At 40.5% G+C, this 13,053-nt stretch overlaps 2 protein-coding genes across 2 annotated transcripts; both read right to left on the minus strand.

The window, feature by feature from the left end:
- Positions 1–1,932: 1,932 nt before the first annotated feature.
- LOC120738988 (CARD- and ANK-containing Inflammasome Adaptor Protein) lies at positions 1,933–11,911 on the minus strand. The gene is made up of 6 exons (XM_040040611.1): positions 11,626–11,911; positions 5,732–8,193; positions 5,434–5,617; positions 5,079–5,169; positions 4,672–4,944; positions 1,933–4,589 (listed from the first exon to the last, which is right to left on the minus strand). Exons 2-6 carry the CDS (start codon positions 6,942–6,944, stop codon positions 3,840–3,842), a joined length of 2,511 nt encoding a protein of 836 aa, XP_039896545.1. The 5' UTR covers positions 6,945–8,193; positions 11,626–11,911; the 3' UTR covers positions 1,933–3,839.
- Positions 9,616–11,627, minus strand: jun (Jun proto-oncogene, AP-1 transcription factor subunit). The gene has a single exon (XM_040040250.1). It carries the CDS (start codon positions 11,436–11,438, stop codon positions 10,455–10,457), a length of 984 nt encoding a protein of 327 aa, XP_039896184.1. The 5' UTR covers positions 11,439–11,627; the 3' UTR covers positions 9,616–10,454.
- Positions 11,912–13,053: the final 1,142 nt, after the last annotated feature.

A 13,053-nucleotide genomic window follows, 5' to 3' on the forward strand; every position in this document is an offset into this window, starting at 1 on the left:
CCATCCAATGATGTTTGCCAAGATTAACAAGTCCAATGTGTTGGATGAGTTGCTTAACCTAGTCCAACACAATAACAACAACTGGCAATACAAGTGCCAGGAACCAAGCAATAAGGCATAAAGACAAGGACAAAGGTATAAAAAGTACTTTTTGTAACTTTAATTAAATGAAAAATTATTAACTGTATCACTAAAATCCAAATCTGTATAGAGAAAGTAGATAAAAGTAAATGCTAAATAGGAGAAAACTCAAAATGAGGTCAACTAAATGAAAACCCTACCCTACCAAGGTTAATATAACATAGCTGACTTGCTTACCAGTTAGCGCACAAGGCAACATTGGCTAGCCTACCAGACACAAAAAGGGGGATGATGGTTACACAAATACCACATAAATCTAGAAACCCTATAACATACGTTAATTCCATCCTAACCCTAACCCTGCCTTAACCTCCTAGGACCTGGCGTCCATATATAGGGACATCACATTTTGGGTTGTCTAGACGACAATACTAAATTTTGCTCTTTCAAATGGCTTTTAAATGAGCCATATTGCTCAAAGGGGCACAATTGTTGTTTTTCCTTTTGTTTTTGCACTCGGAAAAATGCTGCTGTGTTCAAACACCAAATAAGGAGTTTTGCACATGATTACTCAATTGTGACTTTATAGTGTTCGAACACTATAAAGTCACAACAGCAAAGAGAAATTAAAAATGCATGCCATGAAATAATTTGGGTCTTAGGAGGCTAAATAAGGCAACATTGTGCCATCTCATTTCAATATTTATGTGAAAAATAACCACTAACCACTAACTAAACAAAAATACTTACACTGAAGGGTGGTGGTGAAGCCGTCCCAATCGAGGTAACACATTACATCCTCAAAACTAAAATGCTCAACTTTTTTAATGTGTCGTTTACATACTTTTTCATAAAGCCTGACAAGATAACTCAGCATGATAACTGATTTTGTGAAAAATGATCAATATACAGTGACTACTGTAATGTTTGGGACAAAATTAGTTTTTTGTTGTTGTTTTTTTGCAGTTTTGCAAGGATTGCTCAGTGTGTTTTGTAATGTCTTCATTTTTAAATCAAATATTGGATCTGTATACGATGTGAAGTTATTTTTTTCTATTGTGAAACATCCTTAAAAACAAACTAAGCTATATCACCTTTGGATTATTCAAATTCTCAGCAGTTTAGTGCAGGGTAAACAGGTTAGTTTGCCATATTGTGGTGAATCTATAGCACTGAGCTGTTCAAGGTGGGAGTTAGGATACATCAAGAGTAGCAGAAATTTATTTGAATGTAAGCTGATGATTAGATTCCTTCACTGAATTTAACCCTTACACCAGCTGTATGCTGTCTTGTAAAGACAGTATAAACAGAATGCTGTCAGTGTTCGGGATGGAGCTCCGGCAACATAGCATGGGAAACGTGCTTACATCTAGCTGAATTCAGCTGTGCAAATCCACAAAAAGCAGCAGCATAACTGCAAAAAAACCTACTGAAGCTCGCATTAGAAATGATTGTGAGTTGTGATCCTTCCCCATGCTGAGCCACTAAAACTGCTCTCTCCCCACCTGTTCCCCATCTTCATCCCTGGCTGTAATCATTTTTCTGGCTCCCTCTGGGTACTCTGGCTTCCTCCCACCGTCCAAAGACATGCAGTTTGTGGGGATAGGTTAATTGATTAATCCAAATTGTCTATAGGTATGAAGGCGGGAGTGTGAGTGCGAATGGTTGTCTGTCTCTGTGTGTTAGCCCTGCGACAGACTGGTGACCTGTCCAGGGTGTACCCTGCCTCTTGCCCTATGACAGCTGGGATAGGCTCCAGTGAAAAGGATAAGCGGAAGCGAATGGATGGGTATTATTTTATTATGTTACAGCATGAGGTTCAGTTAGCTTTGCACAAAGTTCTACAAAAGGGTACTTTTTACTTTCTTACTTTCAGTACATTTCAGAGCCTGAACTTCTTTTTTTTTTTTACTTTTATTTGAGTAAATAAGTTGAATGAGTACTTCAGTACTATGACTGGAGTATTTTTCTTAACACAAGTATCTGTATTTTTACTGAAGTGAAGAACGCCCGTGTCACTTCTTGTGTCAACAACAAACCACTTGTTTTCAACAACAACCTAAAGTTGCAGATATCATAACACTTCCTTCCTGCTTTTTTTTTTTTTTTTTTAGATTTAGAGATGGATTAATTTAGTGTCAGTAGAAAAAGAGTTAGGTATACTTAAGTTATACCTACATAGCTTATATATTTTGATATAACAAAAATATCTTGGCATCAGAAACTAATATTTCCAAGCAGAAATAACTTCCAGGGGTTTGCATTACTGTCAACTATTAAGTTTAGTTCAACATTACTTATAGTGGACCAATTCAGCAGTCTTCAGGGAACTTTATGCTCCAAGCTAAACATGGTATACAGAGGAATGCCCTCTATTCTCTTCCCTGGGTGGATGGGGGGAGCAGAAGCTAAACAAAATATCTATGGAGAAACAGCAAACATTACCAGATTAGAAAATGCACAAACTGTGCAAGGGACGAGAACCAAAGCTAAATTGTGTCATTTGCAAATAATATTCTCTAAAATTGGTTTGCTTTGACTCCATCAACCAATACAAATTATTTGAAAGGCAATAGATAGACTATTGTGACTTAAGTTAATCTTTTTTTATTATCTTAGATATTCTGCAGTCCTTTTCTAAAGGCCTCGGAGAGCTCTGTAGGTCTTGGCATCAAACTACCCCAGACTCTCAGCAGCTTCACCAGCCTCTTCCTAAGGAGGCCCAAATCACTGGCACCTTATGAGGACCTTTGATTCATATTTCATTTAGCCCAAGTGCATGGGTGTACCAACTTTTTCATCACTAATTTTTCTTTTCTTCTCTTACTGCAAAATGCTATTGCAAAATAAAATTAATATTTTTTTTGAGTTTGAGTCCCATTAAATCTGGCTTGAACTAAACTTTAACAGTAGTAATGTGATGGTCTGAGGCTGCTTTACTGCTTCAGGACCTGAAAGACTTGCCCTAATTGATGGAACCATGTACCAGAACTCATTCTTGCTAAAGGGGACAATCATAGCTTCTGAGGCCAAAGGCTTGGGTTTTCCTATTACATCAAATGATATTTTTATAGAGTATTGTTCAAGTAGGCCACCTCCATATACAGACATTAGACCTTTACTTGTCCAAACAAACAAACAACAAACTGAAATAAAAATAAATAAATGGAGGAATAAAATCGTTATTCAGCTTGCCATGTGCTCTATTCTTATGAAGGATGTGGTTCAGAATAGCTGTCACCAAGCACTGCTGTCTTTCTGTGCTTGGAGTTTGACCCAACGCTTGCAAACCCAGGCTTGCATACAATTTGTATAACCTTTAAAGAGGATCTGCAAAGGTGTAAGCTGGGCTAGATGCTATCAACATACTTTCCTGTATGGTTGTTGAAGTGACTAACTCTAAAACCACAGGTGGGCAAAAAGAAGTAATGGTTAGATTTTTTTTAATGCTTCACCACAAAAAGGTATCAGTCAGCTTAGCCGAAGGTGTATTCGGTGGAAGGTGCTAGGAAAAGTCTGAGTTTCATTTTAATCTGGATGAAAGTAGAAGAGCAAACAATAATCGACCTTTAGGTGCATGCCTAAGAATAAAATATGAATAGTTGACTGCAAGAATACATAGCAAACAGGAAGAAATACAATGAATCAAGAGCGATATATGCAAAACGAGAAAAATATAAACAAAAATAAGAGAAAGACACACACTAGAGAACAAGTTGCAAAGTGCTTGGATCAACATCGTTCACAAATTATGATGTTTACTTCATAAGAAACATCTTCCTCTTGAGTAAAATTGCAGTGTTCTCATGCTCTGGTGTGTGTTTAGTTTCTGCCACTTGCAATGGTGTCTTCCCTATATTATTTTTAGCCTGCAGATTGGCTTTATTCCTCCATCCTACATTTCCAGCTTGTCCCCAGTTTACAAGTATTTTCATTACTTTGTGGCGTCCACCACGTGCAGCACAGTGCAGAGGTGTGTCTTTATTGTGATCTGTAGCATTTATCTTGGCCCCAGCTTCCAGGAGCCGCAGAGCTACACTATCATGTCCCTTCTCAGCTGCAGCATGAAGTGGTGTTTTCCTCCATGCATTCCTGTCTTCAGTCCCCTTATTGTTGAGCGGCTGAAGAAGGGCTGTAACCACACTGACGTGCCCACCAGCTGCTGCGTAATGAAGAGGAGTGGAGCCATCCATGTCTCTAGCTCGCCTCTTTGCCCTGTGGGAAAGCAGTGAAATCGCCACGTCTACTTTCCCCTCCATAGCAGCCAGGTGGAGGGGAGTTTTTTTCTCATTATCAGTGGCATCTGGGTCAGCTTTGGCTGACAGCAGCAAGTCCACCACACAGCTATCTACCTGGGAAAAGGCTGCCCAGTGCAGGGCTGTCCTCCCCAGCCGGTCTTTGACTCCAGGTTCTGCCTTGTTATGAAGAAGTTGGATCACTGTGTCTGTGTGACCCTGCATGCTGGCTATATGCAGAGGGGTCAGACCATCCTGGCCTACTACATTTACCTATAGCAATGACACACAACTTTGCATTAATATACTGAAAATCTACAGAACTGATAGCAACCGTTAATGCTCTGACAATTACCTGTGCTCCACCTTTTAACAGCAGACCAGTTATGTCAGGCCGGTCACATTGAGCTGCCAGGTGGAGAGGGGTGTGGCCTTTAGCTCCCTTAATGTTTGGGTCCAGTCCTTTTTCTAGCAGTGTGTGCACTATGGGCTTGCTACCACTGCGAGCAGCCAAGTGCAATGCTGAGGAGAGGTCAGATAAAGTAGCATCCAGTTTTGCATTTTTTGCTACGAGAACACTAGAATAAAAAAAGCCAAAATGTAAGATATTACATATTTGGATTAGCTGCTAAATAAATACAGAAAAGGGACAGTTAAAATAGATGCATATGCTCTGCACCAAATATGTACAACACAACATAAATGATGATATATATAAAATTAGAAACAAACATGGAAAATACATATTTGTTATAGAAGGACAATGATGAGCATTTTGCCTTTTCTAAACCCATTTGTGTCATTGCGCCTGTACAGTCGTGATTTTATTCTGCTATTTGACTTGGACCAGCATCTGGTGCCACAAATATCTCACTGCTATTTTTTTTAACATATACATAAATTATATTTGTGAATATAGACATTTATGAGGCAGGGTGGATTTTATAAAGGTAGTTAGACAGTGTTCTTCTTATTCTAGTATGTTCTTTAAGTAAACTACATAATTACGTGATTCCCACAATGATATGATTGATTTTGTTGAAATGCTCTTGAGTGTGAGTGTGAAGGCCTACGGGGGCTACTTTATTGCCGCTGAATTTATTTTGAAAGAGGTCACCTGAAGACTTCTGAGTGTCCCAGCTCAGCTGACAGTAGGAGAGGCGTATATCTGCGACCGTCGCGCATGTTCACATCTGCTCCACTGTCTATCAGTGCACTCACCGCACCATCAAAGTTCATTCGAACAGCTGAAAAGAGAGCGGATCCCAGGGCGTCTTTGTTCAGGACTCCTCTGGCATTAGCTGTGGTTTGAACAAAACTGACCGTGAGCTTGGATGTTTTGCAGGTTTATTCTGTATTTGTGTAACATCTCAAAAACAAAGCAATGAATTGAAATAGAACTGGACCAAACTCACCAAGCAACAGCTGGAGAATTGATTCTTGATGAAGATTAATGGCTTCATATATGACATCATAGTCAGCTTTAGCCCCTGCATTGAGAAGGACAGTCATTGTTTTCTCATTGCTCTCCTTGACTGCATAAAACAGAGCTGCTTTGTTATGGCTGTTTAAGGCATCAACAGTGGCCCCGCTCTGCAACAGCAACTCAGCCAACCTCCAATCATCTTCCATGGCAGCCATGTGCAGAAACATATTCTGTCTGTGACTTTCAGACTGCCTGGCTTCCTCCTCCACCAAGAGTTTTACAGATTTCAGATGCCTATTTTCTGCTGCCAGGTGAATGGGAGTTTTGCCTTTCAAATCCAGAGTATGTATAGGGGCCCCAGCCTTCACTAGGGTCTTCATGAGCTCTGTGTGCCCTCTGCTGGCTGCTCTGTGAAGAGCTGTGTGGCCAGCGTCATTCTGGAGGTCCAATCTAGCCCCTTTTTGAATCAAGAGCTCAGCGATGGATAAATGCCCATTTTCTGCAGCTACATGTAATAGAGTTTCTTTGGAAGAATTGACAGTGTTGATATCACTGTCTTTTAACAGCTCCTCAAGTAATAAGAGATCCCCTATTCTAGCAGCCATGTAAATGAGGCTTTCTGGTTTACTTTGAGCTGGTGGATGCTCTGATGTTGCAAGTACTATGGTACCACTTCCTTTCTTTGTAACACTAGATCCTTTTTTAATCCTTTTAGTATAAGTTCTCTGGGTTCCAGTTTGATCTGTTAATTTTTTCCCCCATTCACAATCTCTCTCCAGCAAATACCCAATGAGCTGTCTCCTGTTATCTTGAACTTGCTCGTTCATACTCCTTACATAGGTCTTGATTCGCTGGTATAGTTCAGGTTCTGCCAGCATAAGACACGGATGGAAGAATTTCCGACATGCTCGTTCACCTCTGGCCTCCAGGATGTCCAGGACCCTGGAGTTCTGATCTTTATGGGTCCTGATGGACAAAACAATAGATCTCCTTGCTGTTGTCATAACCCCCTCTGCAACCAAAAGATTCAGGAGATCCTCAGTATGTGAGATACCATAAACCAAATCCCTTCTCTTTGTCCGGATCACATCCACTGCATAAGGGTTCTTAGAATTTGATGCTGCATGGCTTTCAAAACCTTTGACTTTATTCCACATTTTAAATTTGCTGGAAAATAAAAAAAATGTTCCTTCAGCCTTCATGCGCCACAGTTGTTAGAATTTGTTGTTCTGATTTCTGTTTGTGTATTTTGTACCATATTGCTTAGTAAAATACCCCGCCCATAGCAACTACAACAGACAGAAGCCTTTCACTGTACAGATTCAGCCGGCTCAACCTGACCTTTGTGCAATTACGCGGTCAAGTTTCCATTAGATGCAGTTAATTGTTTTATCTAGTAATAGCACTTCAATCCTCAATCACTGTGAAATTATTATATTAGTATTGTATTAGTAAGAGGTGACAAGAATAATAGCTGTGTAAAAATAACATTGTTTTGCATGTTTGTGAAAGCGATAAAATAGATAATGGTGTGTGGGGGAGAAGAAAGATTCTCCCTTATGTTTGAATCACTCTTGGCCTAAATGTCAAAATCGGTTTGATATATAATAATGAAAACTTTTGATTTCCTTTTATCATTTGATGAAGAGATATAGAGCTATTAATAATATTTATGAGTAAAATTAGCAGAAGTTTTATACCCTGAAAGAAACTCCCCCAATACAAGTACAGTTAGACTTCATGCAGCAGAATACTGCTGCATGAAGTCTCATGGAGACAGTCTAACAGTATTTATTAGCATGAAGCAGCATGTTTTTGTATAACAATCCATTTTATTTTATAGATTAGATGCGTAAATTAAAGACTCTATAGTGTGACTAAGGGAGTGGCTGAAGCCTGTACTATAATGCAAACATTTGCAAAGTAACTTTAACTTTCAAATACATGTAAACTTCTTTAGTAAAAATATACATATGCCCCCTTTGAATGTGGGGAAGTTTAGGTATAAAATAGCCTGGATACCAAGCAACTAGATCGATCAACATATTATTTCTATTCTATTGTTCCTATTATCATTTATGTGAGCTGTTAGTGAACTATTCTACAGAATGCGGATTTTGTTAAAGAACGTTTGTTTTTATTATGATCTCCTGATATTTAACATCTAGACGTCTGCTTTTAGTCGCCCTTGGAGTCCTTTGATGGATTTGCCTGTTTAATTAAGTCCGGTCTATTCTTTAGATTACGTCTCAGGACACATCGTATTATGCAAAGAGGAGATTATGGAGTCAGTCGATTCACTTCCCGTAATAAACGCCTCCTCGGTCCTGACGTGGGTCTTCCGAGCGTTCCCTCTCCTTATATGGCAGGGGAGGGCACTGCTTTCCGGAATGATGTCACAATGCCCCAAGTTTGAGAAATCAGAGCAGATTTGTAGAGAAATCGGGATTCCTAAAGGAATAATTAAAGGGAAAGGGAGAAAAGTGTCTATTTGGATATGTCTCCCACAGAGATTGTCTCTATTAAGGAAAAATAATGCAAACAATTAAAACAAAGACAACACCTGAATTCCCTTATTTGACGTGTTCAAACAGGTTGTGTTATAAAGATATTTGATGTTTGTTTGTATATAAAAGAATTAAAAAGCAAACAAAAAATTAAATCGGAAAATATAAAGATTGAAAAGAAAGAGAACATTTAATATTCTGTCAGCCTTAGCATCACAGTGTGTCAGAGACGTCGTTAGGTTTTCAGTCAACAACCCGTTCTGTTTTATTTACACTCTAAATGACAGTCTCTATTAATTTCCCCACAAATTAATATCTGATAACCCGATATAAATTGCAACAGATCTGTGGAGATTTCGAGCACTTCAGGCAATTTCTCCGGTAATCCACCCCAATGTATGTCGCCCTCCAGTGTTTCATTAAGAGCAGCACACGTGCTGATGTCCAGCAGTATTTGAAAGCCCACTCCTTTTATCTGCTGTAGGCCACGCCTGAGCTGCACCTGCTGCGTAAGCATGAACGAGACTCACTTTAATTGCTGGGTTTAGTGAGGATATCAAGAAAAAAAAAATTACGCCTGTTTTTTTATAAGTGAAAAATTTGACCCCCCCCCCCCCCCCCAAAAAAAATCCCAATTTATTTAAAAAGTGCTCATAACATATTTATAGGCCCACATTGCTGTACCGTAAATAAGTTAAAGAATATTCAGCACTTTGAGATACTGAGCTCCAGGCTTGTATTTTCTTTTTTCTTGTGGTTAAAGCCATCACCACAAAGCCTTTGTTTGGGTTATTGTTTGTTCTTTTAGCTGGTACTGACTGAAAGATGACTATGTGATTAAAAAAAAAGACTCACCATATATATACACATAATCCCACCAAGCCACAGTTTATTGTATTAATTTATCCCATACAGAGATTTGCACTTCAGAACCTAACACTTCTTTTTTTTCTTTGACATGCTGAAACCTTTTTGAATACTTACAAAAGGACAGAGCAATGGTGAATAACTGAATGATGAAATAGCAAGGGAGATGTCGTATTAATCAAATCAGTTCCAGATTTCTTAATTAAGGGTTGCACACCTTAGCCTATTGTGAGTGAGTGTTACATGATGTGAAAATGTTACTTATTGCTCAAAGCAATGGGAGACTTTATAGGGCAGTTACACTTTTCTTCTTCTGAGCCTGTGTGAGCTGAGACACAAAAGTGGAGATCGCAAACTCTACAACCCCAATTTGCAGAATTGGCCTCCATCAGGAGTAAGTGAGCCCGGCCTTCCAGCTGAAACACAATCACTCAGCTTCAATCAATACCAGTACTAATGGAATTTAGCTTGAGGTACTCAGCACTAGCAGCTCTTACAACATGTTGCAACATGTTTTATTGTTTGACTTCTTTGGTGGCACACCCACTTTTTATGTCACACTCTTACAAGTACACAGAGGCCATGTTGCTTCATTTTATCTGGTTTATTTTCTTAAATATTGATTATTTTCTTAAGTGCTCAGAAAACAAACATAAAAAATTATACAGTATTCTTATTACAAATGGTAAACATAAGTACTCCAAGTTGATCTTATATACATATAACAATGAGTGAAACCCCATTAACAGCTTTAGAAAAAAACAAGTAAATCTTGAAGCTTTTCTAACTTAATTTCTTACAATTAAGAAAAAAATGTACTTTGTACTTTAACTCATGAGTCAGGCAGCATTTGTTGCAACTTTTCAGCCGTTTAGAGTTGACCAACACGCCTAAAAAGTGAGGCCATTAATTATGGCTACAGCAAGAAAAGTCTGTATTGCGTGTGATTAAAAAAAAAAAAAAATCCTCTAATACTGAGTTTTTCCATTGATGGTCATGATGAAGTCCATGCAGGGCTCGGTGTAAATCAAGAAAACGTCAGTCCTGTCCAGTTCTGTAAAGAAAAACAGCACGACACAGAAACAGAAGGGGTTTCTGCCTGTTGCCAGGTCCCTTCTGGTTCATGGCTATTGTCACAGTCCTGAGCCCATCTCTAGGACGCGCCACTGGGGAGCGCGTGGCACTCAGTTTGGTACCGTCCCCGGTCCCGCCAGTGTCGCGCCACATCATCCCAAATACCGGAACGATTTCGGGAGTCGCAGACACTCACTACCACAGGAAGCGTCCTATTCTTTCAACTACAGTCTTTTCTCTCTCTCCTCTGTCGCTGACACCACCTCAGAAGGTCTGGAGCTGCTGCGTTAACATAAGCTGGCACCCGCTGTTTACGTGGTTCATCACCTTCTGCTTCAGCTGGGCCACCTGCTCGCGCAACATGTTGGCGGTGGATGCGAGCTCGGAGTTCTGTGACTTTAGGGTCTTCACTTTCTCCTCCAGCCTTGAGATCCGCTCCAGCTTCCTCTTCCGGCATTTGGAGGCAGCGATGCGGTTTCTCATCCGCTTTCTCTCAGCCTTGATGCGCTCCTGACTCTCCATATCGATTGGAGAAAGAGGAGGGGTCTCCCCTGGCATCTCGGGCACGGTTTGGGGCTCCTCTTTGAGCGCAGTGAGCCGGGGGAGCTGGGCAGGGGAAGGCTGGCCGTAGATGGGAAGCTGAGGCGGGGCAGCAGAGAAGGACATAGTGGGGGCTGAGGTGGTGTAGTTTGGTGCCGACACGGTACTGATGGCCGGGTTGAAAGTGTTCAAGTCCTCATAAACCGGCGACTCAGAGCGCATGGCAGCATTGTTGTTGTATACGGTGGCACCGGCAACAGATGAAACAGGCGGCAGCGCAGTGTTGACAGTTGCCGGTGGAGTCGAGGTGACACTCACGTTTGTTGTGCCCGGCATGTTCTGGTGGTGGAGCTCAGCCAGGGCGCGCACAAACCCCTCCGCGAAGCCCTCCTGCTCGTCAGTGACATTCTTGGGGCACAGGAACTGGGTCGGGGTCGGCGTGGTGGTGATGAGTCCGTTGCTGGACTGGATGATCAGCCTCTCCAGCTCCGGAGAGGCCAGCTTCAGCAAACCCACGTCGGGGGAGGTGAGGATGTCGCCAGCTTTGGCGCGGAGGTGAGGTTTCAGAGCGCTCGTCGGGTCGGTGAGGTTCAGTGTCATGTTGTGTTTCAGCGCTTTGGGGTTGCTGTATCCGTAGCCGGCGTTGTCGTGCTGGGAGAAAGCGTTGAGTGAGTCGTCATAGAAAGTAGTTTCCATCTTGGTATACATAGAAGAAAAAAATAAAACAAAAACCGAATGTAGCTACACAGTCTTCTACAAAAACAGCTTTCCGTCCCCCCTTCTCTTCTTCCTGGTTACCGAGGAGGAAAACACTGGTTTCCAAACGTCCTCTCTGTGCGTAAAAACTTCCAAACTTTGAGAGCGCACTTTTCTCGACACAGGAATCAGAACTTACTTCTTTCACCAAGCGATGGTCGGTTGTTCTATGTTGAGTGGAAATTGTTCACAAAGCTTTTGTCAAAGTATCCAGACTTATATTGAGTCCGTGAATGAAAAGCGCCTCGCGGCTCTAACTTTTCCTGTCAGCCACCGAGCGTCTCCGGTGTGCTCACCGCTTGCGTGTGTGTATACTCTGAGCGGTCCAGCGTGGAGGCAAACCTTATCTGCTGCCGCTGCCTCTCTAAAAATAACCATGATGTCATGACGGGGCTCTCCCATTGGCTGAGGGGCGTGTCTCTGAGGCGGGGCTGAGTCCTCCGATAAGGCGCGTTGCCTAGACGACCACCACCCAGAAGATTCTTAATCTCGCGGTGGATTGTGGGATGAGGTAATGCTGTAAAGGAGAACGTAAGCGCGCTGCATTGTGGGATGACGTATTGTTTTTGAATATTTGGTTACCCGCTTTACTGTCAGTGGCGGGACAGGCAGCGATCAGAGCAGCGCGTCCAGACCTCAGTCTCTCTTATTACGATGATTTTGTTGTGAACCAGCCCAAATACTCATCTGCTAACTTTTACTGTTACTTTTATTTATGCCTTTTTTTTATTTACTTAAACTTTTTTTGCACACATGGAAGCTTTTCATTTAGTCGTTTAGAACCACGCGAAAGTAAAAATAAATCATAATATATGATGAATTTCATCAGGCTAAACTTTTCAAAGTTTCTATGACTTTAAAATAGATGATACTATGTGGAGAAGTGATATTTTCCTTCAACACTCAAACTGCTTGAAATTAAATACTTGTCTTTTTATATAGGGTAAGAAAGGTGTATGCACCCAGTAATAGCTCTGGTTTACTAATAATGATAAAGAATATATTGCTGAATTTGAGACAAAAAAATCAAAGTTACACCTGACTCATAATATTTTGTAGCAGGCCTGTAATTGTTTCTTGTTTTTATCAGTTTGTAGAGTTTTATTTAATTTTATCTATGTTACTTTATAAAAGTAAATAAATTGTTTAAAAAAATAATAAAATAGGGTGGCTTTAAAATGTTATATATAAATTATTATTATTATTTTTATTTTTATTTTTATTTTTTTTTTACAAATTGAGCTCTTTTTATTACAGGTTTCTTTGTAATTAACCTCATTTCTTTTGTTTTTGTTTCAGTAAAACATGGATAATTCTGAAAACTTACAGATGAAATCACCGAAACCCTTTTTGTATGAACAAATTACAGCTTATTTTTCCATGTATATGCAGACTGGCGATGGAAAGTCTTTGTGATGTTTTACTTATTGGTCTCGGAATATTATGGTGGTCTCGGGTTGGTGGTCCCATATAATTTGTCTTACCTAGCACATAGACACACCCTGCATTTCCTTGTGACTGTACTGTGTACGGTAAATTCTGAGGGAGTTAAAATTTGACACCCAAG

This window comes from Simochromis diagramma, unplaced genomic scaffold, assembly GCF_900408965.1.
Source record: "Simochromis diagramma unplaced genomic scaffold, fSimDia1.1 OVJJ01000026.1, whole genome shotgun sequence".
Classification (NCBI taxonomy): Eukaryota; Metazoa; Chordata; class Actinopteri; order Cichliformes; family Cichlidae; genus Simochromis; species Simochromis diagramma.

Coding starts and splice junctions, on each gene's coding strand:
- jun (XM_040040250.1), bottom strand. CDS start 11,438: ATGTATACCAAGATGGAAACTACTTTCTATGACGACTCACTCAACGCT.
- LOC120738988 (XM_040040611.1), bottom strand. CDS start 6,944: ATGAAGGCTGAAGGAACATTTTTTTTATTTTCCAGCAAATTTAAAATG. Junction 5,170..5,433: donor GGACACTCAGAAGTCTTCAG/GTGACCTCTTTC, acceptor TTGTGGCACCAG/ATGCTGGTCCAAGTCAAATA. Junction 4,945..5,078: donor AAGGCAAAATGCTCATCATT/GTCCTTCTATAA, acceptor GTATTTATTTAG/CAGCTAATCCAAATATGTAA.